Source organism: Cucurbita maxima, unplaced genomic scaffold, assembly GCF_002738345.1.
Source record: "Cucurbita maxima cultivar Rimu unplaced genomic scaffold, Cmax_1.0 Cma_Scf00009, whole genome shotgun sequence".
Classification (NCBI taxonomy): Eukaryota; Viridiplantae; Streptophyta; class Magnoliopsida; order Cucurbitales; family Cucurbitaceae; genus Cucurbita; species Cucurbita maxima.
Genome location: NW_019272025.1, coordinates 1,814,958 through 1,841,511, shown reverse-complemented (window position 1 = coordinate 1,841,511; position 26,554 = coordinate 1,814,958). Strand labels below are relative to the sequence as shown.

Sequence of the window (26,554 nt, the reverse complement as noted above, 5' to 3'; positions counted from 1 at the left end):
TAGTCCCACATTTTGGTTTTGCATCCATCACGACTGTTCCGCTTAATTGTCACAATAGATTTTTGAGGCATCGAATTTCAGACCACGATTTAAAAGATAAGATAATAGTAAATAAATGAAAGCAAAAACATGGTAAAATTTCGTGCAATTAAAATCATACAACACCATAGTCAAAATCCAAAATATAAAAGTAATAAAAAGAAACAACTGTTGTTCAAGTTTTTTACAAATGGAGAACTGGAGCAGGATACAAAATGAATGTAAATGACAACCGACAAAATATAGATTATATTGACTCCCAAGTTGACATTCCTCTATGTTTGCGTAGCTCTCGAGCACTCCCCAACTTCATACACTAACTTGAGATACCTAAAAAAGGAGGAAAACTGGGTGAGTATAAAAGTACTCTGTAAGCAACCTACTTGTTGGCTCTCATTACATTTTTAACCTAATAGGTAACCATGAGTTTTTCTCTAGGCTCTAGGTAGTTTAGGCCTAATCTCTATTACTATCTGAGCAATTGAGAGGCCTCATAGTACCAAGCTCTACTCTAACCTGAAACTTACCTTTAGGGGTTTATACAAATTACCCAACTTTTTTTTTTTTTTAATTAGTGTAGCTTGCTTTGCCTATGCAGCGAGAGACTAGTGTCTTGGGTTGAGCGCTATTTCATAAAGATTTGATGCAATAGTGAGAATGTTCAATTAATCCACCACACCAAAATGATGTGAAAATTATTTTATTTATAATCAAATAAATTACAAAAATATGGAAAGAGTAATAAATGGAAATAACAATAAATGGAAAAATACATATGGTAAGAAGTCAAATATCTAGATATTTGCCTATAATAAAATATAAAATATGATATATATGGCAAACTATAATTTAGTATTAAATATCCTTAACACCCCGCCGCAAGCTGACCGTCGGATTTGAATGAACGTGAAGCTCAGATCTGAAAAATTCAAAGATCAGTTGAGAAACATTTTTCGTGAAAATGTCAATAACCTCATTCGGAGGAGGCATAGAGAAACACTTTCTTGACCTTCGAAAACTGCAGAGGGATTGTCGCTCAGCGGCAATGCTGCCTTGGCTTCGGCGAGAATATGTCTAACCCATGAAGAGGGATTGTCGTTTACCGACGATGTTGCCTTGGCTCTGTTGAGAATATGCCAACCCAAGAAGTAGAAGGGGAAACCTAGAGCAAGGGACAAAGACAATGTTGAAGCGGGAAGAGTCGCCACAGTAGGCGAAGAAGCCAATTTTGGCTAAAAGGGCGACGGCGACTTGGTTGGCAAAGAGGCTAGTGCAGTGCCCAGATTCCAAAGGTAAGTCTTTGCATAAAGTTGATAGGTTTAGATTAGGGTTTCTGTGAAGGATGAAGGTAAGATTGGAAAGAAAATGAAAGAAATGTGTTGGTGGAGGGAAAATCGATTGTGTTGGAAAAGATGATATTGTATGTACAAAGTATGGCGAAGGGTGTAGCTGAAGAGGAATCAATTGGTTCCGCATGTGGTAGTCATGGAGACTGCCCCTGCGGCGTCAAAGCTAGCAAGGGTGGTGGAAAAGAAGATGAGTAGAGGATTCAGAAGCCATTGAAAATAAGGGATCAGAGTTGTTAAACCGAAAGGGTTCTGATACCATGAGAATGTTTGATTAATCCACCACACGTAAATGATGTGAAAGTTATCTTATTTATAATCAAATAAATTAAAAGAATATGGAAAAAGTAATAAAGGGAAATAACAATAAATGGAAATATACATTAAGAAGGCATGCCTTCAATAAAATATCAAATATGATATACATGGTAAACTATAATTTAGTACTAAATATCCTTAACAGATAGTATGGTGTCTGCTAATCTGAACATCATTCAAGGAATTTTAGAAAACGAACCGTCCAATAGGACCATAAAGTCATCTAAGTTGGGGGGGACCTCTCGTGTGCCATCCAGCTACTACGTTAACTTATGTGGTCCCGTACTTTCCTCTTTTGAACGAGTTTATAGTTCAATGGCCTTTCTTGGGAGACCTCTAGTCATTTCCACAAGGTTTGGGGCATACAATACCCTAAACGGCCTATGCCTTGCTTGACAGTACTAGTATTGAAGTGAAAAGGGTAGTGGAGACTATGATGTCACCATACCTACTACTTATAGCTTGAACGGCCACCTTAGTTATTCTTGGATGTGGTGGAGGTGTACGAGGATTTCTTAGGAGGTTTAAATCTTGTCTCTCATTTCTAACATTTAGGACAGTCTCCTCGAGGTAATCCATTCTCTAGGTGCACCCTGGTCTAGACCTCTAATCATCGTTCTCTAAGTTTACTAAATACATACTGACCTCAGTCAACTTGAAACTACTCTAGCTCTTATGTCCTAGTTTTAGCTTGGTTCTCTTGTGCATATTTTGCTAGAGGAATTATCGTATTAATCACCTAGAGCATAGTATATATAATCTAATATTCGTGCAGGCTAATTCGGAAGATAATCCTATCAATCAACTAAAGCACTGAAAACATAAACTAAAACCTTTGTACAAACTCAATGGGGAGATAACACCCATCAATTATTCAGAGCACAGATCACAATAGCCCATCTTTCACCATATTCATCTCAAAATCTCTTTTAAAGGTAATTTTGTAATCACATACATCCAACATAGATTACTTGTTTAAATAGTCCAACTCATATTTTAGTCATGCTTAATCTCTTTCTAATTCCATGGAAAGTATAAAAACATCGTGCTTCTCAGAATTTCAATCTAGCTAATATAACAAAATTATCCATAACATACCTACAATGCATTTTCATCCAAAATTACTCTTTGGGAGTCCTAAACATGTACATTCTAACTATCTATAATAAGGAATGGTAGCATGCTAGCACGTTCTAACAATCCTTACAAGTTTTACTCGAAAAGATTTGAGTGACAATTTATAATTTTTTCACTTATTTCTTCTCTCGTTGAAAGCTCCAAAATATGAGTAAAATTAAGGTTAGTATTTAAAGATGAATTAAAAAAAAAAAGGGTCAAATAGGGATAAAAAGGACTTACATGTGTGCAAAGGGGAAGGATTACGCGCGGCTTCACACGCTAATAATAGCCATGCACATCTGGGTGGAGCATGAGCACTTATCTGCGTGAAGTGGCATGCCAAAGAGGAATTATAAGATCAGGTCAAGTCATGCAATCGGCTTGGGTCGCTGGTGCTGAATTGAGTCTCACATGGGGTAAGACAACACGCGTCTCCTCAGGATGCCGATGCGTTGCTCCACATGTCGCACACTCAGCCGATTGTGATCTGCCTCTCGTTGCCTGACACGTACATCCTCCGATTGTGATCTGCCTCTCGTTGCCTGACACGTGCATCCTCCGATTGTGATCTGCCTCTCGTTGCCTGACACGTGCATCCTCCAATTGTGATCTGCCTCTCGTTGCCTGACACGTGCATCCTCCGATTGTGATCTGCCTCTCGTTGCCTGACACGTGCATCCTCCGATTGTGATCTGCCTCTCGTTGCCTGACTCGAATCAATTTGGTTCCTTCACAAAAGTTTTTAAATTCTAAAGCTACTTCCCAAAGGTATTTTCATGTACATAATTTTTTAACCATGAAGAAATATCTACGCTCGAAGTTGGCAGAAAGTATATATTTACCGTTTTTCAAAAATTAGCTGAAACTTTGACTTCCCGCCCAAATCTCCTCTGATTTTCTTCATGGAACGGAATCTCGCGTAGGTCATCTACCCATTTGTTAAATAATTATTATTTATAGTTTGACTATGACTTGTTCCTTATAAAAATAGATAATCTTTTTTTTTTTTTTTAATTTAAACATATCAGCAATCGGGCACAAGACTTGGATAATCTCACATGTTCCATGTTCTTGCCCTTCACATCTCATTTATCTATCCATACTTTTGCATAATTGGTCAATAATATTACTCTTCAACTTTAAATATATATATATATTTTATAAAAAAAAGTTAAAAAATATTATATAGATTCTGTTGTCTATTAAAAAAATATCCTCATGTTCTTAGCATATCTGGATAATAGGTGCGTGACATGAGGATATTATTACCATATATACAAGAAGTATGTCACTCTATACTATGTCACTCTATAGGTAGGAGCGATCCAGTGTCTTGGTAGACGACCTGAGGATTGCTATTATATATATGATAATTCAGACTTGAAAGGGGATGAGAGACTACATAAGTAAATAACATGAGGATATTATGTCAACATATCGATTCCTCATCCTCAAAATAAAGGAGGATAAGATACAATTTTAGTAGCATTTTAGTCTTTGTAAAAGAAATGTAGAATATTACAAGGATACTATTTAAGAAAGTTACCTATGTGAGTGTGAAAGGATCATTGGTCCTAGCATCCCCTACGACCTGGTCATATTACCTACTTCTCATCTCTTAAGAGTGAGGGCTATCCCCAAAGACCAACACGAGTCGTTCCAACATGTTTTGTCCTCACACATGCATCTCAAGAAAATTCATAAGAGGCACCCAACATAGAATTACTCCAAACAAAGTATTGGAGTTTCTAGGATTGAATCACCAAAAAGAAAGGTGTGACGCCCCTAATTTTCTTAGGCTAATTAGTGATGTCGCCTCATGCATGATGTGGAAATTCATAATAAATACTTTTAAAATAAAGTCATGGACTTACATATCCAGTTCAAAACATAAATAAATATAATATAGTGTTTTCAAATATAAAACAAATTAGTATAAAACGCCTATCAACTACTAATTAAATTCAATGCTACTGCCCTATCATGATCCCTATCATGGTCTATCTTGACTTCCATGGCCTTTTAGGTGTTCACCATCATCCGTGCATGGGAGTTTTACCGCACATGAAATACTCAGTAAGTCACCCCATTGTTACGGTTAGTAATGCAATCACACACAATACATGAATGGGACTTTATCATTTAAAAAACGTAACATGGCCTTAGGCTCTTTCTAGTTTCGGACAGGGTTGGATGTATGGTACTTCTCCACACACGACCCACGTACGTGCACATGGACCCACCAAGCTGGCTTGTATACATACCCCTAGGCCTGACTTGGTCGAGCACAACGCATTGCATGTCACCGGACTCCTCAGAAAAGGAAAGGCCTGCATGATATCATGGCAAACATAAATATCGAACGTAAGCGTCCATACTAACATAACATAACAGGGAACTATCCTGATGCACATGACATATATACATTCTTACTAAGAAACTATTTAGGCCGAATATCGTCATCCATTCTTACTAAGAAACTGAAATAAGAGAGATCCACCAAAGAAGATACTTCTCCTTCCCTTTTTTCGGAAGAAAAGGAGAATCCGGACAAAATCGATAAAACTGAAGAGATCCGAGTGAATGGAAAGGAAAAAATAAAGGATGAATTTCAAGATAAAAAGACCTGGACGATGATCAACCAAGGTGATCAATCGTATCCTATAGCACTGGAAATAATATTCTATATCGGATTTCTTATTGCTTTTGCTGTCAAATCACCGATTATACCCTTACATACATGGTTACCAGATACCCACGGAGAGGCACATTACAGTACTTGTATACTTCTAGCCCGAATCTTATTAAAAATGGGAGCATATGGATTGGTTCAGATCAATATGGAATTATTACCCCACGCTCATTCTATTTTTTCACCTTGGTTGATCATAGTAGGCATAATTCAAATAATCTATGCAGCTTCAACATCTTCGGGTCAACGCAATTTAAAAAAAAGAATCGCTTATTCCTCCGTCTCTCATACGATCGACCTTTTTAATAATTATTTATTTATTTATTTATTTTTAATTTAGTAAAAGGTGTCAACAACTGGCAACATGACTTGGACAATACTTAATTGCACATGTTTGCATGTTATCTCCTTTCTCCATCCTATTTTTTCAACAATATTACTCAAATAAAAAAAAAAACATATCATTACCGAGAAAACCGTTAATACTTTGTTTTAAAGGTTTCATCCGTAAAGAATATACATTTTATATGGGAATGGTTATAAAATTTCATTAATACTCTTAATTTTTATAAAAAACTTTAAAAATATATATATATATTTTACTTTTTTTAAAAAAAATTCAAAAATAGTCTTACCATTTATATATATATAGATGGGATAGTTAGTATGCTTTCAAAACTGATATTAATATCCTTACCGTTTTAGAAAAAAAAATGAGACGGGTAGTATACTTTGGAAACTAACATTAATATCGTTAAAGTTTGAGAAAAAAAAATAAAAAAGTTTAAAATAATTTATCACTATCATAAATGATTTTTGTCTATATATACGTTGACCCTAAAATTTCATTCGTATTTTTTAAATTATAGTATTAATGGTGGAGATATTTTTTAATTTTAAAAAAAAAAAAAAATTGTGAATCTCGTTATTATTTAAATATGAGAAGTGGGAAGATATGGATGAAAGTTGGGAGGACCCATCAAAATCTGTGGTGGAAGTCTCCATCTTTAAAAAACAAGACCTGTATCTCTCCAACAAGAACCAGGAACAAAAAATGGTGACCAAAATCAGTGACGAGACTCAGATTCCGGCGCCGGCGGCCAAAGTTTGGGCGCTTTATGGCACCATTCACTTTGCTGATTTCCTCCAACTTCACCTCCCCAATATCATCAAGAACATCGAGCTCCTTGAAGGCGATGGCGGCCAAGGAACTCTTGTCCTCGTCACTTTTGCTCCCGGTAAGTCACGTTACTCGTTTACTACTCAATTTTTCGAGTATCGACTCTGATAAGTTTTTATCGTTATAGTTTTTGAAACAGGAGTTCAAAATTATTTTTATTATATTCTTAACCGACCCAAATTAATTTTGATTCATATTTTAAGTTAGTTTAGATAAAATTATTTCGAAGAGATCCATCGTCCTCTTGGTCTAATTTCTTTGTTTTCATTCTTTTCAATTATAAAACAAATAGTTCGGGAAAAAACACCTTAATACGAACTTAAACGAAAGAAATCTCATAGTTTAGAGTCGAAATGTATAGTTTAGTCTAACAATAAGAAATTTTGACACCATGCAGATTTAGGAGGTATGAGATACAAAGAGAAGTTCGTGAAAATAGACAATGAAAAGCGTATAAAAATAGCGGAGATGGTGGAAGGAGGGTACCTCGATCTTGGGTTTAGTGTTTACAGGTTTTGTTTTGAGATAATTGAGAAGGATGAAGAGAGTAGCATTGTGAAATCATCGGTGGAATATGAGTTGAAGGAAGAAGCTGCTGCAAATATTTCATTAGCCAGTGTTGAACCTTTGATAGCCATAGCTCAAGCTGCCAAGAGCTATTTCCTCAATGCCCAACAGCCCAAGGATGCATGATATCATTCATGTTGCCTATCCATAAGATCATGGGTGTGACTTTGCTGTGTGTTTAATTTTTCAATAATGGAGGATTCCGAACTTGTGATGAAGTTTCTTTGTGTGGATTGATCAAATAATCGTCATTTGTAAGCCTATAATCTTTGATAGTCTTCAATGGCCGACGAGCTTAGAGATGTATGATTCGTTGATGTTTAGTGTGTTTGGAATATAACTTGAAAATTCTCTATAAGCACTTGTAGAAAATTCAGAACATGTTCGTTAACAATTCTGTTCTTCAGAATTAGCATTGACAATTACAATAATCTCAATGAATAAACACAAAAATGAAAGATTAAAGACTCGTTAGAAACTTTTTTAAACTCAAGAACTTCTTGTACATAATTAAAAGCTAAGAACAAAACCGACAAACTTAAAATTCAGAAACTAAATTGGTAATATAAACTTTCCTCATCTTTTTTATTTCTTTACTATAAGTAGTAGTTATTTCAATATTGGAGTTATACTTTATCATCTCATCTTTCTTGAATAGTAGATATTTCAATAATGTATAAAATGATGCATCTTTTGTCATAAATAGCCATCGAACACATAATCATGTAAGAGATGTTTGAGAGTAAGTTAGGATAGTTAATATAATATTGCTAGGTTCAAAATTACTCTCAAACATGTCTTTAATGGCTCAAAATTAATTTTGATGATATGAAATAGTCGATGATAACAATTTCATCGAACCAAAAGTTCCACTCACATTTCAGGTACAAAGATACACGACTCCTAAACATCCATAGGGAATGGGTTTATTCCTTTACCATGGCATGTCGTTTCACCTATAAGACCTAAGAATAAGAACAAGATTTACTTGATTCAGGAGAACATCCAGAAGATCCAACTATTTCGTTTTGATTTCTTAACTTGAGCAAGATTTCTAGATAAATAACAGCTTAGGTATTGAGTTCTTTTTAGAAAAATATGCTTACAAGTTTTACACCAGAACATCGGAGAGGGTTGTTGTCTCAGTCCACAGCCATGGCTTCCAGGCCTCCACTAGCATCGTCCACACCAATCTTATTCTCCTCAGCTGTGGTTCTCATTTCCTCCATTAAACTCTTTTGTTCATCCTCTATGGTATTTTGCAACTCATCCACCTGCACCAATATCAGTTGAGGATTTCAAGTATTAGGTAGAAAGTTTGTACGTAATCACAGCAAGACAACAATTATTTAGAAACAATACTACTGCTCATATAGGATTTCAGAGAATTTTTGCTTGAAAAATGTTGCAGCAGAGGACAATCTTCAAACAAACAGAGATTGTTTAGTTGTGACTGCAATTTCTAGAAGATTTAAAAGGCCTCGCCATGTCTCAATGGCCCCAATCATAAGCTCCCTTCTTCGTCTAAAAGAATATTAATGAAAACACAACATACACACACAGTATATATACAAAATGTTAATTCAGATCGGAGTATATATATGTTGAAAAATAGCTTAAGGCCACCGCTAGCAGATATTATCCTCTATGGACTTTTTCTTTCGAGCTTTCCCTCAAGGTTTTTAAAATGCGTCTGCTAGGGAAAGGTTTCCACCCTCTTATAAAAAATGTTTCATTCTCCTCCCAACCGATGTGGGATCTCACATAGGTATTGGTTTAAGTCATTTCTAGAATAGGGATGTTAAAAACACGTACAACTACCACCCAAGCACTATACCGCAACTTCCTCTATTCCCCCAAAACAAATTATTGATAAACCAACTCTTTTCCCCAAATTCAGGAGAAGCAGGGTGAATTTTTCTTACTACTTGGTATTTTCTAGGCAGTCTATAGTTGAATGTGAAACCCTTGGATCAAATGGCAGTGACAGAACGTCTTAACCCTACGAGGGAACAATGTAATAGATTCTAGAATGGCTAATAGTGAACCGTTAGATCTCTTACAAAGTGGCTGCAGCTATAACTCTTGAATAGATGCATTTAAAGGTATTTCATCTTGCTCAGAACCTCGTGGTAGACAAATGCTTCATGAAAATCCTCAGTTGGAAACTCAAGTATGCATGGGATAGTGGCTAGGAGAAAACAGTGCCTTGTTGAAGATTTGATTCTAATGCAAATCAAGATAAAGCCTCCTTTTTTTTTCTTTTTATAAGAAACAGGTTATATTGCCATCACCAGAAGCATTGAGATAGGATTGTTACAAAAGCATTCTATATTCGTATGACATCACCAGAAGCAAGAAGTTGTACGTTGCTATAAAAAAATGTTGTACCTTATTTTATGAGAAACAAGTACCTTCATTTCATTGGATGAGGTGAACTTACAAAGAGGGGGAAAATGCCAAAAGGATATACAAAAAACTATGCCAATATGTCAGAGAAGTAAGGTTGTAGTCCCAAATATATGGGGAGAATTTACACCAAGTGAAATCGAATGTTTTTGTTTTTATGGTATAGAAAGCTTTTGTTGATAAAGACGCACAAGACCTCCTTTTCCTTGCTGAAAGGATGACCCATGAAGCTCGTTTCTAAAAGAGTGATCGTGTCATTCGCAAAATCAGTGTAAAGATTGAAGGCCTAAAATATTTTTACCCGGAACGGCTTGGCAAAATGGTAGATTTTCACTGTGAGTCTGCTAGACAAACCCAATAGCCATAAGCACGCTGTTTAAGAAGGTTTCATAGGTAGATTTGGTCTCATTGAAAGTCCTGTGGTTTCTCTACAACCATCGATTCCAAAACAAGGCTTTCACTATGTTTATCTAAAGAGTTTGTTTTTCGTTCATGAAGAGATTCCTCTCCAAAAGACGGAATACTAAAAGTTACTTCTTTATCAAATCAAATTTTCCTACCATCTCAGCACCTAGAGTAAACTAGCAACACTCTAATAGAACCATTCTCATTCTTCCTTAAATGAGCCAAAGATTGGGGGTTCAAGCACTGATACCATATACATCTCATTCTTCTCTGTGCAACAATCAGTCTAAGAATCCCCGAACAATTCAAAAGTGAAAAAATGGCGGTGGGGGAGAATCCAAGGTCTAAACTAATGAATCTTCAAACAAAGAGACCAAAATGTTCATTTTAAGAGTACAATTAAAGAATATAACTAAGAAAACACTGCTGAAGGAAACATACCACATGCAACAAAAGTGCAAATTGTTTCTTGCGAAGCTCCAGCATCCTTGAACTAGCTGTGTTCTCCGCATCAAGTGCCGCAATCTCTTTCTCTAACTCCACAATAGTCTTTTGTGTCACAGACCTGGGTGGCTGTGCTGCTACAAGTTTCCTAATTGCCTCACACTCCTCCTTGTGTTGCCTCTCAATTTTGCTTTCTTCAAGCTGCTTCTTAAGATCTTCAATATCATCCTGAGCTAACAAAATTTGTCTGTTTATCTCATCCTTAAACTCATGGAAGCTCTCCTTTTCCCTAATATTTGTATCAACAACTGCCTTACTCTTCAGCAAAGGAATTTCAAATGTGGATAGCTCTTGTAAAAAAGCTCTGGAAAGCTTCTCACAGTCATCATGGTTACTCCCATCCTTTTCAATCTCAAGAACAAAGGAAGTGAACTTCTTCTGGAGCTTCTTCAATGGAGGTTCCCCCCTTGTGGTCGTTGTACGGGTGAGAAGCCTGTGTTTTATAATAACATCATCTTCGAGTGGCCCAAAAGCATAACTTGCTGCCACTGCTTCCCCTCGGGTGGAGACTTTCCTCCCTCTCACCGACATAATCTACTTCTCACTCAGATCCTGGAACACAAATGCTGAAGAATAAGAACTTACAAATTTAAATGGAGAACCAACAGCAAGTTAGAATCGAAGAAGAAGAAGGTGACTCTTTCTGCTAGATTTCTAGGTCTACAGAAACAGTGTCAATGGCAGATGAAGAAAAGCAAAATTGAACCGAAAAAGAAATCGATGGAGAGAAAATTAACAGATGATAATGAAGAGAGTACCGATAATTTAAATCGCAGAGAGAGGGAGAGAGGGAGAGATAGACGTACTTGAGATCGGAAGCCATAGCTGGTTATGCCATTGTTCTGCAACTCTAGGGCTGCCCCATTCCAATCCGGGCGGGGAATCTCTAAACTCTGATTTCAACAAGATCGGGTCTGGATCGTTCCAAAATATCCGGCTTCACGAGATTTACAATAGGCACATCTCACTGAATCCAATTTATGTTGCTTCTGATGGAGCTAGTTGCTCGAATTGGATTGGATTATGACATTTTTTTAAACTATTTTGATTTTTTTTTTATTTTTCGATCCAAATAACTCTTATTAAATAATGACTTTAGTTGATTTAAAATTTTATATATAATAAAAATAAAATATTAATTAAAAATTATTTTTAGGAGGGTGAAGAATAAATAATCAAAATTATTAAATTAAATTATATATATATATAATTGTATTTTACGTAAAAATATATATTAATTTGGTTTAATCCAATAAATCCATAAATAACAAATTTTTTTAAGACTCGATCACTTTTTCAAATATTTATATATAATTATCCTAATTTAGTCATAAAGATTAATTTCAAATATTATAAAAAGTATAGTATAAAATATAAAACCATGTGTTAAAATGATATGATAGTAAGCAACGTGTTTATCGATCAATCTCTCAAGTTTAATGCCAAGATCAAAATAAATAATGTCTCATTGGTAAGTACTACAAGATTTCGTTAATAATATAGAGGAGAAAAGCGGAGATGACATCAAGTCCACGTTACACACACGTGCTACAATGACAAGTTAGATAAAAAAGAATTGAAAGTTAAAGAACTAAGGATGCATAAGGCTCACTTTCATATTAAACATCACCAAAGTTTTATTACATTTGAGAACAGACTATCATCACATTAGTATGTATATACGATTTAAACTACAATAAATTATAAAGAGTAGAAGGAAGGAAGAGTAGGCGCATACAGTGAGCGGTTTCCTTCTCAGTGCTTCACATCATATCATCAAATTAAACACATTCATATCCACTGCTCTCAACCACCAGATTTCTCTTGCTCTGCGCCATCGATATAAGGCTGTGAGATTCTTTACATTTGGGCCATTTTGACACCTTCCTTTTTTCATTCTTCCTCAGCCTTGAAGTTACACACTTTATACCATCCCTTAAATAACTCACCATGAAACTCACAACCTCTCTGCACGTATACGAAACGAACCAATTAAAAAAAGAGCGAATGTAAACTTGAAGGTTTAGAACATCTCTAGCTTGGAAGTTTTGGAACCATCCGACATTTGAATTGACAAACGGAACGTTTCCAAATAAAATAAACCGAAAAATACACTTTAGAAGTTCTAGTAACAATTAGTATTTGATTGATACTAGTTGATGGAATCAGACTGATAATAGTGAATGAGATTCTTGGTCTTTCTAGCACTCCCTCTCTTAAATCTCTTCTTTAAGGTCCAGTTTCTAACGTAATAGATTTTCTTTCACCTGGTTCTGTCCCTTGCATCATTTCTTTCCCCTTCTATCTTTTCTCTTACCCCTCCAACGTGTTCTCCATCTCTCCCTCGCTCTATCCTTTTTCAGTCTACTCTCTATTGTCCCGTTCCTCATGTGAGATCTCACATCTGGAGAGATGAACAAAACGTTCTATATAAAGGTATGAAAACCTCTTCTTAGTAGATGCGTTTTAAAACCTTGAGGGGAAGCTTGAAAGGAAAAGCTCAAAGAGGACAATATATGCTAGCGGTGGGCTTGGATCATTACAAATGGTATCAAAACCACGTTGGGCCTAAAGGGGGTGGATTGTGAGATCCCACATCGGCTGGAGAGATGAACCTCTCCCTAGCATTCGTGTTTTAAAACCATGAGGGGAAGCCCGAAAGGGAAAGCCCAAAAAGGACAATGTCTGCTAATGGTGAGCTTGGGCCGTTATACCTCCCCTCTTACCTTACCACTAAAAAATGAGACCTATTGTCGCCAACCACCCAAAATTTTCACATTTACATGAACTTCAGATTTGTCAATCCCTAACAAGTTTGAATAGGAGTATTTCCAAAGTTTTGGTAAAAGATTGAGAAAAGTTGTTTCCTCTACAGTTTCAGGTCTTTCTAAGTGTCAAAAGATTCTTGATGAGGTTTTGGTTGCTATAAGAGGCAAAAGAGGACCACCACATCAAAGAGAGTATCATTCTCAGCAAGCATGCAATCATATATAAGCCTTAAAGATAGTTGATATTGGGTACTTACAACAGAGAGCATGGAGACCGACCACCATTCACGTAGTAGACGAAAAGGTAAGAATCATAATGCTGGCCATTGATAAAGTAAAAGCCCGGCAGCCTTTGTAGGCACTTGAATGACATTTTCTTGTAGAATTTGATAGCAGTACTATTGTATGAAATTACATGCAAATAAACTGCTCGGCAAGTTGGGATGCTTGAGGCGTATTTAATTACCTTTTGAACAAGTGAACTAGCTGGCAATTCAATATTTGTAAACATGACATCAGTCTAAAAAAAACAATATCAAATATAACTCCGAGAAACTCGTACCTATCCCAAGGTTTCTGTAGCTTTCCACTACTCCAAGTGTAAGAATGTATACTAGAGTTTCACCCGTGGTTAATGAATCATGCCGAAGTAAATCAGATAACTACAAGACATTTAAGCAAGTATAAATTAGAGATACCCAGTTTTCAGCATCCAAGACAGGTGATTTCAGTTGTCAAAGTAGCTAAAAGATAAATCATTTCTACAAAATATACACCCACCAATTACCAACTCAACTTACTGACCACATGCTTAAAGAATTCCTCAACAGGAACTCAATGTAACTTCCTAGAAAAGGAAGAAAGACCAAACTTCAAACAAACATGTCCTTTCTCCTACAGCCAGCATATGCTCAAAGTTGTGGAATCTCTCTCAAAGCCAACCAACCATGGTGTTTGTACCAATGAATTTAAAGTCCTAATCACTTGCACTTAATTACATTGTTCGGAGGAAGCAATATATCATACAATCTCCAAAAATGAACAAAAATCTCTCTGCTGATCTATAAATTTATATAGTTGTTTTTCTCTATCCAAACGAGTCAAAGAGAATAGCACTAGTGGCTTTTTTCCAAAGGACTTCCGACTAACCCCCTAAACTACCAATCTGAAAAGCCTCTAGGAACACCATGTTGATATCTATAAGAACACACCAAACAAATCCAACATGCAGTAGAGAACTTAACAGAGTGGAGGAAGAAAAATGACAACTAATGCATAAGTGTCAATTCCAATTTTCTCAGATGTCCCCAAAGGGACACTAATGGATAAGTGATCTACAGAATCTTCTTCTCTTTTGTAGTTCCAGCATACTTGAGGGGAGGAGAAGGATATGGGTTTCCTTTCTGTAGTTTATTTTGAGAATTTTGGTAGGCTATGGACCACAAGAACTTGATTTTTTGGAATTTAACTTTCCAAACAAAGATTAAGTGATGAACTTTTCTGGCTTTGCATTGGCAGCGTTGAAGACAAACATTATCTAATATGGTGGAAAACATACCCGAGGGTTCTATATACCACACCAAAAGGTCCTCACGTTGACTAGGCACTCTTCAAACAACTAAAGGTCCAACCAAGATCATCCACCTTCCAATAGTCTGCAATTGTTCTTTCTTTGGACAAAGTAATGGTTAAGTTAAGGAAAGCAATGCTCGAAGGAGCCAAATGCCAAAAGTACTACCAAAATTTCACACTAATGCCATTGCCAACTTGAAAGAAATACATTCTTGCCAGAACTCTCTACATTTGGCTAGAAAACCAAGGGCATCAAGACCCAAGAGCAACGGTGCAGCCAATTAAGAGATCAACTGAATTGATTCAGGTCATAAATATTGATAACAATCTCCCTCCACAGTTGGAGTGGAAAGAAAAAAAATTTATTTTGATATCGTCAATGTTTAGTCCACCCAAACTTCTTCCACAAAGACCTCCAGATATCTCCAAAGACCTTACCAGTATGATCTAAGGTTACACTGTTAAGAAGAGATCACACCTAAATGTTTCTTTCAAAAGCGATTTATAATAAAAACAACACCAATGTGACCAAGCAGTGTGCCCAGATCAAAATATAAACAACACCAAAAGTGTAATAGCTCAAGCCCACCGCTAGCAGATATTGTCTTCTTTGGGCTTCCCTCCAAACTCTAACACCCCTAATTTTCTTAACCAAACGGATGACAGTGAACATTGAGAATACCATTGAAATCAGAATGGGGCATAATAGGGCAGTTGAATGTTTTGATTTTAAATTAGTGGATGATAGGACGCATAGGATTTCAGTAAGTTGTTGTTAAGTGTTTTTCTGAAGCTTGATTTACATTTAAAACTATGTTAAGCTGAATTTCCTGTTTTGAATTGATTATGTAAGTTCAAGGCCTTATTTTAAAGATGTTTATTATGAATTTCCACATTTATGACTTAAGCACGCATGAATTGACGTCACTAATTAGGTTAAGAAAATTAGGGGCGTCACAAAATATCTCCCTATAGGAACTAATACTTGCATAACATCAGCAGAATAGTTTCAGCTTGAAGGCAAGGTCAATGAAACAGCTATGATAACGTTATCTCCCAATAAGCATGATGTATTTCAAGTGATCTTAAACCCTTTTTTGGTATCATGTTAACTCTGAAACTGTAAAAATGATATTCAAATCTATTAGCTTTACACCAAAAGGTTTATACATCCAAATGCTCAAAGGTCTTGAATTAAAACAGCTTAAACTTTCTTTCTAGTATGAAAAAGAAAATATAAGACGAACCACCAAGCATATATAAAGGTAAAATGTCGACCAACCTAGAAATTGAAGCAATAATGCCAACCCAAGTACGATTGACTATCTAAGATACTAATAAATCCTTTACTTCGAAAAGCAAGAAAATTTCAATCTTAAAGGAATTCACTTCCTGAACCCATTCAGATACTTCAATTTTCTTTTGTGATCCTTCCATGCCACAAGTTTTACCTTCATGTTTTCTCCATTATATACGTTATGCATTTATGCATTTATTCCTTCTTCCAACCCTTTTGACGTTCATTACTTCAAAACTTCAACATTTTGGACAACGGAAAAATGAGATGAAGAGAAAAATTAAGAGAACTGTACAGTAACGATCGAGGAGTTCATATTTAGATGAAATATTACAAAAACTAACAGCTCATGTTGAGTCTCAGACTATAAATACGCAAAGCATAAGGTAAAACCAACCTCACTTTCTTTTGCCAGAACAGTTCGTGCAGTCACAAATCCAATAAGCTCATCAGTGCTGCCATCTGGTCTATTATGATCGACCGCTGCCCATGCCACAATGTCACGCCCATTAACAACATTATGAAAAAACTCCGACTCATACCTGAGAAATAGACCCATACGTTAACTTCAAAAACACATCTCAGAATCAAAATGAACCAAACCCTCAATCGGATTCACATACCGGATCGGAAACAAATTGCCATGAATTTGCTCCAAAACTTCAAGGTCTGAGGGTTCAATTGGCCGATAACATATAATTGGACAGTCGACGGCTTTGGATTTTACCATTGCAAAAGATTTCAATCCCCAGCAAAGAATTTATATGCTCGCAAAACTCGACCTACAGATTCACTTTCCATTTATAAACATCAGCCTCATATGCTATGCAATTATTCCTGAGCAAATCGAGAAGGCAACCATATTCGTCAACAATTGTCCCGCCCTTTCATCGGAAGCAATAAAAAAGTAATTTACCTGAGACGGATTGATGCAGCTCCCAGTGATGAACAGAAACAGATTCAACATTGTGGTCAATTTGACGGCTGAACAGCCCACCTACTTCATCTCGTAGAATCAATAATGGCGTTAAAGAGAGAAGAAGACACAGCTTATTAGGGCTTTGGTTCTTACGTAACCCCCAATTGAAATTCCCTTTGAAAAAACACATTTTTATTCCCCAAATTTTGGAGACTCAATTCTTAACGTGTTAATATGTTTGTTCTTAGGCTAAATTTGCAATTTATTCCTTATTAATTTGCTTAAATTTCATACATATGTTTCATATTTTAACTAAATTATAAAAAAATTAAAAAAAATCCAAATAATTTGTGAAGATGGATGACATCATAAAATTCATCTGTAATCTCCATATGTTTTGATATTAATTTTTAATTTAGGCTTCCTGAAAGACCTCATACCAATGGAATTAGTATTCCTCACTTATAAACTCATGATCATTCCCTATTGGAGCCAATGTGGGACTTTTATCATCCAACACCTCCCCTCGAACAAAGCACGCCTCCCCTTAATCGAGGCTCGACTCCTTTGGAGTCTTAGTCATTTTTGACTGCCTTCGTACCTTCGAAGAGGCTTGACTCCTTTTTTCTTTTTTGGAGTTCTTTGTTCGACATTCGAGGATTTGTCAATCTATTGGCACGGCTAAGTTTAGGGCATGGCTCTAATACCATGTTAGACGAACACGACTCTCCACAATGGTATGATATTGTCCACATTGAGCATAAGCTCTCATGGCTTTGCTTTAGGCTTCCCAAAAGGTCTCATACCATTGGAGTTAGTATTCCTCACTTATAAATACATGATCATTCCCTAAATTAGCCGACGTGGACTTTCATCATCCAACAATTTTATTAGTAAAAATAACATTTTTTTTAATGCAACCACACACATTTTGCAACGTGTTAAATGGAAGTATTTTTAAGAAAGAAAAGGAAAGAAAGGTTGAGTGGTCTTGTTAAGTTCTTAATATTCCCTCCAAATAGTAAGAATGAAAGACATCTTCACCGTAAATACCTAACGACGAAGATAAGAACTAATGAAATGGAGAGGAAAGTTACGTGAAAAGGAACCTCGAGTTTTTGGACTGGTCGGGTTAATTGACGTGAATAATTCCTCTTCATTATTTTAAGATTATCCGACCATGTTATCGACTGTTTTTGTGAGATTCCACATCAGTTGGAGAGGAGAACGAAGCATAACCTCTCACTATTAAACGCGTTTTAAAATTTTGAAAGGAAAATCCAAATATGATAATATTTGCTGGCGATGGACTTGTGCTATTACAAATGGTATCATAGCCCCAGTTGTGCCCTTAAGAGGAGTTGATTGTGAGATCTGACATCAGTTGGAGAAGAGAACGAACTATTGGTTATAAGGGTGTGGAAACCTCTCCCTACTAGACGCGTTTTAAAATCTTGAGGGAAAGTCTAAAGAAGACAATGAATGTTAAGGTTGTATGCTATACAAGTTGTGCAACGGGGTAGATTTGGAACCATGTCTTGTAATGACTATAATTTCTTATTAAAATCAAGGTCACCACTACATGCATAACATATCTAAAATGCATGAAAATTTTTATTTGAAGTTTTTATAACGAGGCCATGAACTTACATGTTTAATATAAAGTCGTTAAAACGATGTGGTAGAAAATAAATAACACGAATTTAAATAAAACAAAGAAAATTAAAGTATTTGCTCTATCTAACCTAAGGCTACGAAGAAAAAGAACATGAATGCATCTACCTTAGCTTTGGTCTCATGGCCGTCACCGCAATGTTGTTATCCGTATAAGGGGGTCTCAACTTTACTTGAAAAGTAAGAGTAGCATATGGCTTGAGTATTTAGGAAATACTCAATAAGTAACCTCACTATTGGGGTCGGAAAATGCATACACAAACAAGCAAAATTAGGAATGAACTCAGAAGCCAAGTAAGGGACGTTAGAAACAGAAATACCATTAACTGAGAATGTTGAACACTCCCGTGTGGGGGCACTAAAGTACTTGTCTTCTCTCTAAAAGAGAGTGGAAGAGACAGAAGAGTCAGTAGAACGTAGTGTTATGTATGTCGAGGCCTTGAGCAACTTGAAGCTTTGTTAGTGAGGGAGAACGATTATTGCTCTTATTATATTGAAGTGGAATTGAATTCCAATGAACAAATTTAAGCTAAAGGAAGTAGTGACCTCAGCTTAGGCCAACCCTAAGCTTGTAAGTGACTTCATTATTGGCTTGTTGGACAATTGCATGACGTATTCACACGTACTTTGTGGCTCATACACATGTCCGGTTTATAATTATTTTGACATGTGCTATATTGTGCTGTGTTATGCTATGCTAGTCATGTCAAGTTATATTATGTTATGTCGTGTCGTGTAATGTCATGTTCTGTTATTTCATGTTATAAGTTATTCTATAATATGATTATGACATGTTGTTGAATCATATTTATGATTCAATGGTTTATGATGCACATGCATCCATATAGTGTATGTCATGTAAATTATGTTAAGTATGAAAGATAAGACAAGAATTACACAGGCATGTTTCATAGTCTCTTTATGTTATGAATGAATTGAGGTATGACTTGCATCACAAATGTCATGATTTTAAGATTTAGGGATTTCTATGTCAGGAGCATCGAGATACTTCCCTGTTATGATTAGTACATTTACATACAATATGATATTTATGTTCGTCATGATATTATGCACGCCCTTTCCCTCTATGGTGTCTGGTAATATGAACATGTGTTAACTTGATGAGTTGAACTCAAGGGGTATGTATACAAGCCCGCTTGATAGGTACATGTGCGCATACGTGGATTGTGGATAGAGAATTACTACACATCCAAACCTATTGGGACTGAAAAGTGGAGCTCAAGGTCATGTCATGATGTTCATATGAAAGGATAAGTCCATTCGTCACGATGACGATCATAGGATCAAAGCTAGGGTAGAAGCATTCGTATCGTTTATAACCCTTATTGCTTTGATTCATCGTATTATAGTTAATGATTTTAATCAAAAACAAGATTAAAGAGGTAAAAGAAAATGTTGTTTTTACCATAGCCTTTTAGAAATGACTATATTTTATATGGTACCCTATATTATTTATGAATTTTTCTTTACAGTAATTAAAAGATTGATGATATAATAAAATCCTAGTATTTAAGATCCATAAAACTAAGTGTTCAAAACTCCTAAATCTTATCTTTGCTTCATTGGCCTTCCATCACTGCAGAAGCTTTCAATACTTCACTTCATTTACCTGTTGAAACCATCAGATAAATTAATATTAACCAATAAATTGTAACTTATAAAAATAGAAAACTAAAATCCGAATGGCTATCAAATGAAGGATGTGAGTAACTTATTAGGCGAAGAAGAAAGCGTCTTTCTGCGTCGCCACAAGCCTACAACGTGTAGCCATAGCAATCCAGAAGAACCTGGATTACCCTTAAAAGGGGGGTGACTAAGCCAAAACTAGAACCTTCGATTTTCATGGAGACGTACAAGACTTTGCTGCAAATGTTAAGAGGAAAGATGGAAGTTGCGAGATCCCACATTGATTGGAGAGGGGAGAGTGCCAGCAAAGATGTTGGGCCCTGAAGGGAGTGGATTGCGAGATCTCACATCTGTTGGATCAGGGAACGAAATATTTTTTATAAGGGTGTAGAAACTTCTCCCTAGCAGACGTGTTTTAAAAAGCTTGAGGGAAAGCACAAACAAGACAATATTTGCTAGCGGTGGGCTTGGGCTATTACAAAACTTTAAAAGAAAACTCAAAGAGAACAATATCTGCTAGTGGTAGGCTTGGGCTGTTACAAAACCTTAAAAGAAAACTCAAAGAGAACAATATCTGCTAGTGGTAGGCTTGGACTGAAGTGATTGGGTAAGAAAAACAAACATCAATTAGGATGAAAAGGATTATGACCTTTACAACTTTTGCACTACGGGTATCCAAAGAGAGGAGAGAACAGAGCAATGTGAGGTATCCAAGCAGTGAGCGGTTGAACTCACCGTCGTAAACGAGCACTTCTACAAATGACTATACGAGATGAAAGCTGATCTCGAAAATTTTTAGAAATGAAAGACTAAGGACTTGTGCTACCCGGTCTCGCGTGATTTAGAATATCACTTCAAAGATTCCAATATATATCAGCCAACAATCAACTTGAACCCGAAAGACTAAAATTTCCAGAGGAAGCTTCAAAATCATGCAGAGGAAAACATGAAAGAAGCTACATGATAATGCACTTTATTGTAGAGAACACGATCAAAATGGAATTCAGTTGTAAAATCATATTTTCATCATTTGGAATCATAGTTTATACCCATAACATTATGAAGACGAGATATACAAAACTTCAGAAGAACTTATTAAGGCAATAGGAGGTCACTCACCATAGTTTTGCCGCACCATGGTAAATTTGTAAATGGCTTTCACCAGGGAACCATACTTCATGGATTTCAATGGTCCCATGTGTCTGCATACAACATAAATCAAAGATCATATAGTTCTCTTCGGCCAAAAAATTATTGCAAAAATGAATGGAATAAGCAGAGGGAAAACTTATTACATACATAAAATTTGCGTTGGTTAAGATGCATAAATTGATTTATTCCATAAGTAAAGATTCTACAGTCACACATCATCAAATAAGCTTTCTTAGATCACCAAAAAAAAAAAAAAAAAAAAAAAAAAAAAAAAAAAAAAAAAAAAAAAAAAAAAAAAAAAAAAAAAAAAAAAAAAAAAAAAAAAAAAAAAAAAAAAAAAAAAAAAAAAAAAAAAAAAAAAAAAAAAACCAATGTTTGTCTTTGATACGTTATCATGCATACAACCGTAAAAATGTTCGATATAATAAACACCATGACTTTATTGGAAGGACATTTATTCTGTTACTGGGGGAATGAAAGAGACTGAAGCACAGAATGAGCATACCACGGATGGGTCATATTCTACTTCTTGCAGCCCAGGGTGGTATAGGGAACTAGCATGTAATGGGGTAACAAAGAAAGAGGTCCAATTGTGGAGGAATCATTTCCAATATATATGGATCTTAAGCAGAACAATTATATAATAGCCTTAGATGATGTTTCCCTAGTCAAGTGTCAATCAACTAGGGAGGAAAACAAATGTGAATTCTCATAAAAAAAAACTTACATATGGTATCTGTAACGGCCCAAGCCCACCGCTAGCAGATATTGTCTTCTTTGGGCTTTCCCTTTCGGGCTTCCCCTCAAGGTTTTTAAAATGCATCTAGGAGAGGTTTTCACACCCTTATAAAGAATGTTTTGTTCTCTTCCCCAACTAATGTGGGATCTTCCAGTACAAGGTGTGGATGCTAACAATGGAATAGAATGGGAAAGAGTTTCAGACACTTAAAGCCAACTGGTACTTTTGTGTGGTGCTTGATATCATAGGTTTTAGACAGAAAAAGGCCACATGAGGGTGGACATGACTTCTTCCAACGCTAGAAGACCACTGGAAGGAAAAAAGGAAAACGAAAAGGAAAACAAAGGAGGCGAAGATAAACAGATCAAGCTCAAGAAGTCAGAGGGAACTGAAAAATTATGTAATAGAGGAACAACAATAAATTCCCATGCATATGGACGTCGACATGCAAGCTAAGGACGACAAGGAAAATAGGTGGAATTAAGAGTTGTCTGAGGGACTTGCAACCTGATATTCTGTTGCAAAAGGAGTTCAAAGCTGAGAATATTGAAAAGCTTTTACTAAATCCACATGGCTTTGAAGCACATACATGGTTAGTCTTTATTGAAGTCTTGGGAAGCATGATGGCTATTGTAATAAACTCCTTTGTGGACATTCCCTAAATAACAGCACAAGGAGGTTGTGGGTGCATCAGTCCCTGCTCCTCTAGAAGCTGTTGATAGAGAGAAAGAAGAGATTTTGATCTCTTAAGGCAAGGATATGGAGGATGCTTGGGTATTCATAAGTTTAGATGATCGAGTTGCTGTTCTTTAATAGAACCTGTGTAATTATCCACCATGTGTACTTCACCTTTTCGGTAGTAATTTTTTAGCTACTTCCATCATTTCAGTGAAAAGCGCCATTGCTTATAAAAAAAATGAACAAAAAGACTCACAGAATCTCTGTGTAGGGAATTCTCCATGCAGGAAACCCTAAGTGACATCGTATAGGTCCATATACTAACATAAGGTCGGGATCAGGTCCTCCACAACCTAATAACAGATTCACGAGTACCTGTAAGATTAATTAACATTCGAGTAAAGTAGTACTCTGAACCTTATCAAGCATAACCAAGAATACAAACCAACTGCTTTTAAAGCCTCAGTCATCTGAGATTCAGAAAAGCGCCGCCTGTGATCTTCGCTCATGTTCGTTTTTCTGAACTTATTTTCAAGAAGAAAATTAGCTGCTTTGGCAACGGCTTCCTTTCCATCAGAGATTGATATGAACTCCAGAGTAATGTCCTTACAGTTTAATTGGAGAGTTACATCAGTTTACTGAATGCAATGACCAAGTTAGATGAACAATGCACATCTTATTATTAGCATTCAATTCCTAAGTTCAAATTGCAGACTACTATGATTTTCCTTGGTCAAACGTGTAATAGAAAACAAGAAGTAGCAGTTATGTGTCGTTCTATTGAAGAAATAACTGACCTCATGCAAAGACCAATATGCAACTCCAAAGAAAGAAAAGCGCCCAACATGCGATCTTTAGTATCATCGAAGAGAAGTACACATGGAATCAAAAGTATGCTATTCCATAAAGGACCCTAGAAAGCCTCGAAGTATTGTTAGCCATGCAAGAATCAAGACTAGGAAACTCCCTAGATTATTAATATTCCAGAGAAGGCCTCGAAGTATTTGGACGCCATGAACACTTGGTTGAATGCAAAAGACTTCGTCACTTACTGAACCATTAGGTTTAATTCTATCTTTGTTACATTTGCACGTACCTGAAACACCGACGCATTGTTTACTTTCTTCAAAATGATTTCCTTGGATTGCTTAAGCACCCCTTGAGCATAAAATACAGTCAAGTAAGCATAAAATTCAACACATTTGGAAAGACATTCAAATGAGGGCTCAGAATTCTTGGGTGGACCCAAAATCATTACCTTCAACATCATACAAGCAAATGCTTCTAATGCCCAACGATGCTAACCATTGCAGAAGTTCAATAATTTTTAAAGTATTATAAGCTTCATCACTATCCACCACAATGGCAAGATATTTAACAATCTCTATACTAAGACGATTGTACTTGCGTAGGAGTCCACATGATATCAAATAACTTTCAAGTGTTGTGGCAATACCAACCACAAAGTAAAATGAGCTAAGAATCAAATGCAGGAAATGCCACATTAGCTGAAGCCCAAGAATTCCAATCTGTACAAAAATACATAAGCATCTGATTCACGTAATACAAAATGAAAAATAAAGTAAAGTTGAAATCCACAGAACTTCAAATAAGGTCGTCAATACTATCTTAGCGATATTGTTTTAAGACCCAAAATTCGTCTACGGTCATAATAAATATTCTGCTTATACCCTGACAGAATGCTAAACCAAAACGATAAACATAGTTGAAGGTAATGAAAATAAATCAAGCAATTCCTAGAGCAGTCCAAGACTACACCTTCTGGAGTTCAACCTTGACGGTCATGGTCTGCGAAAAGAAAAATACAAAGACAATGATAAGAAATCTAAACTATCAAAATTTTAAGATGATTTCTTGATGAAAATGTTAAAATGATTTCGATTCCAGTTAGCAATAGATTTAGTTTATTCCACAAATGAAATTAGCGTAAAGATTAAACAAAACGAATCCAGGATCTCAGTAAGAGCTTTTTCCATTCTTTCTGGCGTGAAAATGATGAAAAGAACAACCTAAGCTATGATTTGCATGGCCTTAATAATCCGATACCTAATATCCTCCTGAGACGAAAAAAAATCTTAGAAGAGCACCAATTTACAAGCCTTTGTTCATTGTTCTGCACCTTCACCCAGACCCCACTAGGATAAATCCGGATTTCAGAGCAACGATACAATAACAACAGCCATGAACAATGAACAAGGACTAAGAGATTTGGTGGTTGAAGAGCGTAAGCTGTCAAAATAATTAAAAGTACCATAACATTCACGGGATTTCCAAATAGACATAGACTATGGCTAATTAACGATCGATTTTCAACTAGTTCAGAATGAGACGATTATCGCTGAAGGGAAGCAAGCTCCTAGAATCCAACCCAACAAAAAGGAAACTGATCAAGCACATCACAACCTACGATTTCCCCATCGTTCTAGCATAATAAAACATTCAAATGCAGTTAAGAACAAGATGCATCAATAACACACACCCATAAACGAGGCAAGAAAGAGAGAAATTAGTTGATCGTGAAGAAATGAAACTGTAATGAAAGAAGAATTACCCAGAGAGGAGAATTTGAGGGGCGAAAGAGATGAAGTGAGCTACGAAAAATGAAGAAATGGGATTTGGTTTGTAAGAATGGGGAAGTAATTCAAAGTCGTGTCAGTTGAGAAATGAGGCTCGAACTCGTTGCAAGTATCAATCGTATGATCTTACAATTTCTTCGCATTGTAGTGGTTTGATCACTTCTTAATGATAAACCATTAAGATGTTCACGGGACGGGGACGGAAAAGTCAATTACGGAGGAAGAACTGTCTCGGTTTCCTCCCTCTCGAGAAATTTTTCATTTAAAATTAGTCATTGAGTAATTGTAATCGCTTATAAACTCGAATCTCCGTGATTTATGCATGACTAGGATGAAGCTTGATTGAAACTAAGTGGAGGTCAGAACCGACTAATGTTGAAGAATTAATTGATGAGTCGTGGTTAGGGGTGAAATGTCACTCGAACCTAAAGTTAGTTGGTTCTCCTAGAAATGCGTTGAGGTACAGCATTTGACTGGACATCTAGGGGTAAAGCACTATCTCGATGTGGGCCGTGAGAGTAGTATCAAACCGAGGCAAACTCTAAATACTAAATATGGTCTCAAAATAACAGGGGTTTAGGTCGACCAATGAGACGATGAGGGATAAACTTGATTGTCGAGAACGAAACAACCCTTCACTTGTTTAAATTCCTAAACGGCCGCTCAATGATAAAGGAGGTAAGGGTGCAGAGACAGTCGAGAGGTTTGGAACCATTCTAGTTCTACCATTTTCTTGAGCACATCTGCGTAAATGTAATTTTTTTTTATGGTGCTAATAGAAAATTCAACCTATTAACAAAAATAGATCATTTCCAAAATGTTATAAATGAAATGTTCAATTTTTAAAGCTCGATAAAAGTGTCCTATATACTTTTGCTACTAGATGAGACTTAAATATTTTTACGGCTCGAAACGAATTGAACCGTCTAATT

At 36.1% G+C, this 26,554-nt stretch overlaps 4 protein-coding genes across 11 annotated transcripts; 1 reads left to right on the top strand and 3 right to left on the bottom strand.

The window, feature by feature from the left end:
- The first annotated feature begins 6,469 nt into the window (after positions 1 to 6,469).
- On the top strand, positions 6,470 to 7,619 carry LOC111484303 (S-norcoclaurine synthase 1-like). Its single transcript, XM_023130847.1, has 2 exons — positions 6,470 to 6,752; positions 7,092 to 7,619. Exons 1-2 carry the CDS (start codon positions 6,470 to 6,472, stop codon positions 7,385 to 7,387), a joined length of 579 nt encoding a protein of 192 aa, XP_022986615.1. The 3' UTR covers positions 7,388 to 7,619.
- Positions 7,620 to 8,056: 437 nt separating this feature from the next.
- Positions 8,057 to 11,533, bottom strand: LOC111484290 (THO complex subunit 7A-like). Of its 4 annotated transcripts, XM_023130830.1 has the most exons (4): positions 11,386 to 11,533; positions 10,517 to 11,131; positions 8,368 to 8,535; positions 8,057 to 8,226 (listed from the first exon to the last, which is right to left on the bottom strand). In XM_023130830.1, the coding sequence occupies exons 2-3, from the start codon at positions 11,108 to 11,110 to the stop codon at positions 8,404 to 8,406; spliced, it is 726 nt and encodes a 241-aa protein (XP_022986598.1). In that variant the 5' UTR covers positions 11,111 to 11,131; positions 11,386 to 11,533; the 3' UTR covers positions 8,057 to 8,226; positions 8,368 to 8,403. The 4 variants fall into 4 exon arrangements, with proteins under 4 accessions (XP_022986598.1, XP_022986595.1, XP_022986596.1 ...); XM_023130827.1 differs by having other exon boundaries at positions 8,086 to 8,535; XM_023130828.1 differs by having other exon boundaries at positions 8,086 to 8,535; positions 10,517 to 11,145; positions 11,386 to 11,510.
- Positions 11,534 to 12,162: 629 nt separating this feature from the next.
- LOC111484287 (histone acetyltransferase MCC1-like) lies at positions 12,163 to 17,313 on the bottom strand. 3 transcript variants are annotated; one of them, XM_023130822.1, is made up of 6 exons: positions 17,133 to 17,313; positions 16,840 to 17,053; positions 16,614 to 16,758; positions 13,910 to 14,009; positions 13,605 to 13,833; positions 12,163 to 12,547 (listed from the first exon to the last, which is right to left on the bottom strand). In XM_023130822.1, the coding sequence occupies exons 2-6, from the start codon at positions 16,944 to 16,946 to the stop codon at positions 12,361 to 12,363; spliced, it is 768 nt and encodes a 255-aa protein (XP_022986590.1). In that variant the 5' UTR covers positions 16,947 to 17,053; positions 17,133 to 17,313; the 3' UTR covers positions 12,163 to 12,360. The 3 variants fall into 3 exon arrangements, with proteins under 3 accessions (XP_022986590.1, XP_022986591.1, XP_022986592.1); XM_023130823.1 differs by having other exon boundaries at positions 16,840 to 17,009; XM_023130824.1 differs by having other exon boundaries at positions 16,840 to 16,998.
- A 2,934-nt stretch (positions 17,314 to 20,247) lies between these two features.
- Positions 20,248 to 25,878, bottom strand: LOC111484292 (dehydrodolichyl diphosphate synthase complex subunit nus1-like). 3 transcript variants are annotated; one of them, XM_023130832.1, is made up of 8 exons: positions 25,598 to 25,875; positions 24,805 to 24,834; positions 24,284 to 24,554; positions 24,122 to 24,183; positions 23,471 to 23,630; positions 23,282 to 23,378; positions 21,576 to 21,658; positions 20,248 to 20,439 (listed from the first exon to the last, which is right to left on the bottom strand). In XM_023130832.1, the coding sequence occupies exons 2-8, from the start codon at positions 24,829 to 24,831 to the stop codon at positions 20,432 to 20,434; spliced, it is 708 nt and encodes a 235-aa protein (XP_022986600.1). In that variant the 5' UTR covers positions 24,832 to 24,834; positions 25,598 to 25,875; the 3' UTR covers positions 20,248 to 20,431. The 3 variants fall into 3 exon arrangements, with proteins under 3 accessions (XP_022986600.1, XP_022986599.1, XP_022986602.1); XM_023130831.1 differs by lacking the exons at positions 20,248 to 20,439; positions 21,576 to 21,658 and adding an exon at positions 21,665 to 21,810 and having other exon boundaries at positions 25,598 to 25,878; XM_023130834.1 differs by lacking the exons at positions 20,248 to 20,439; positions 21,576 to 21,658; positions 24,805 to 24,834 and adding an exon at positions 21,665 to 21,810 and having other exon boundaries at positions 25,598 to 25,878.
- Positions 25,879 to 26,554: the final 676 nt, after the last annotated feature.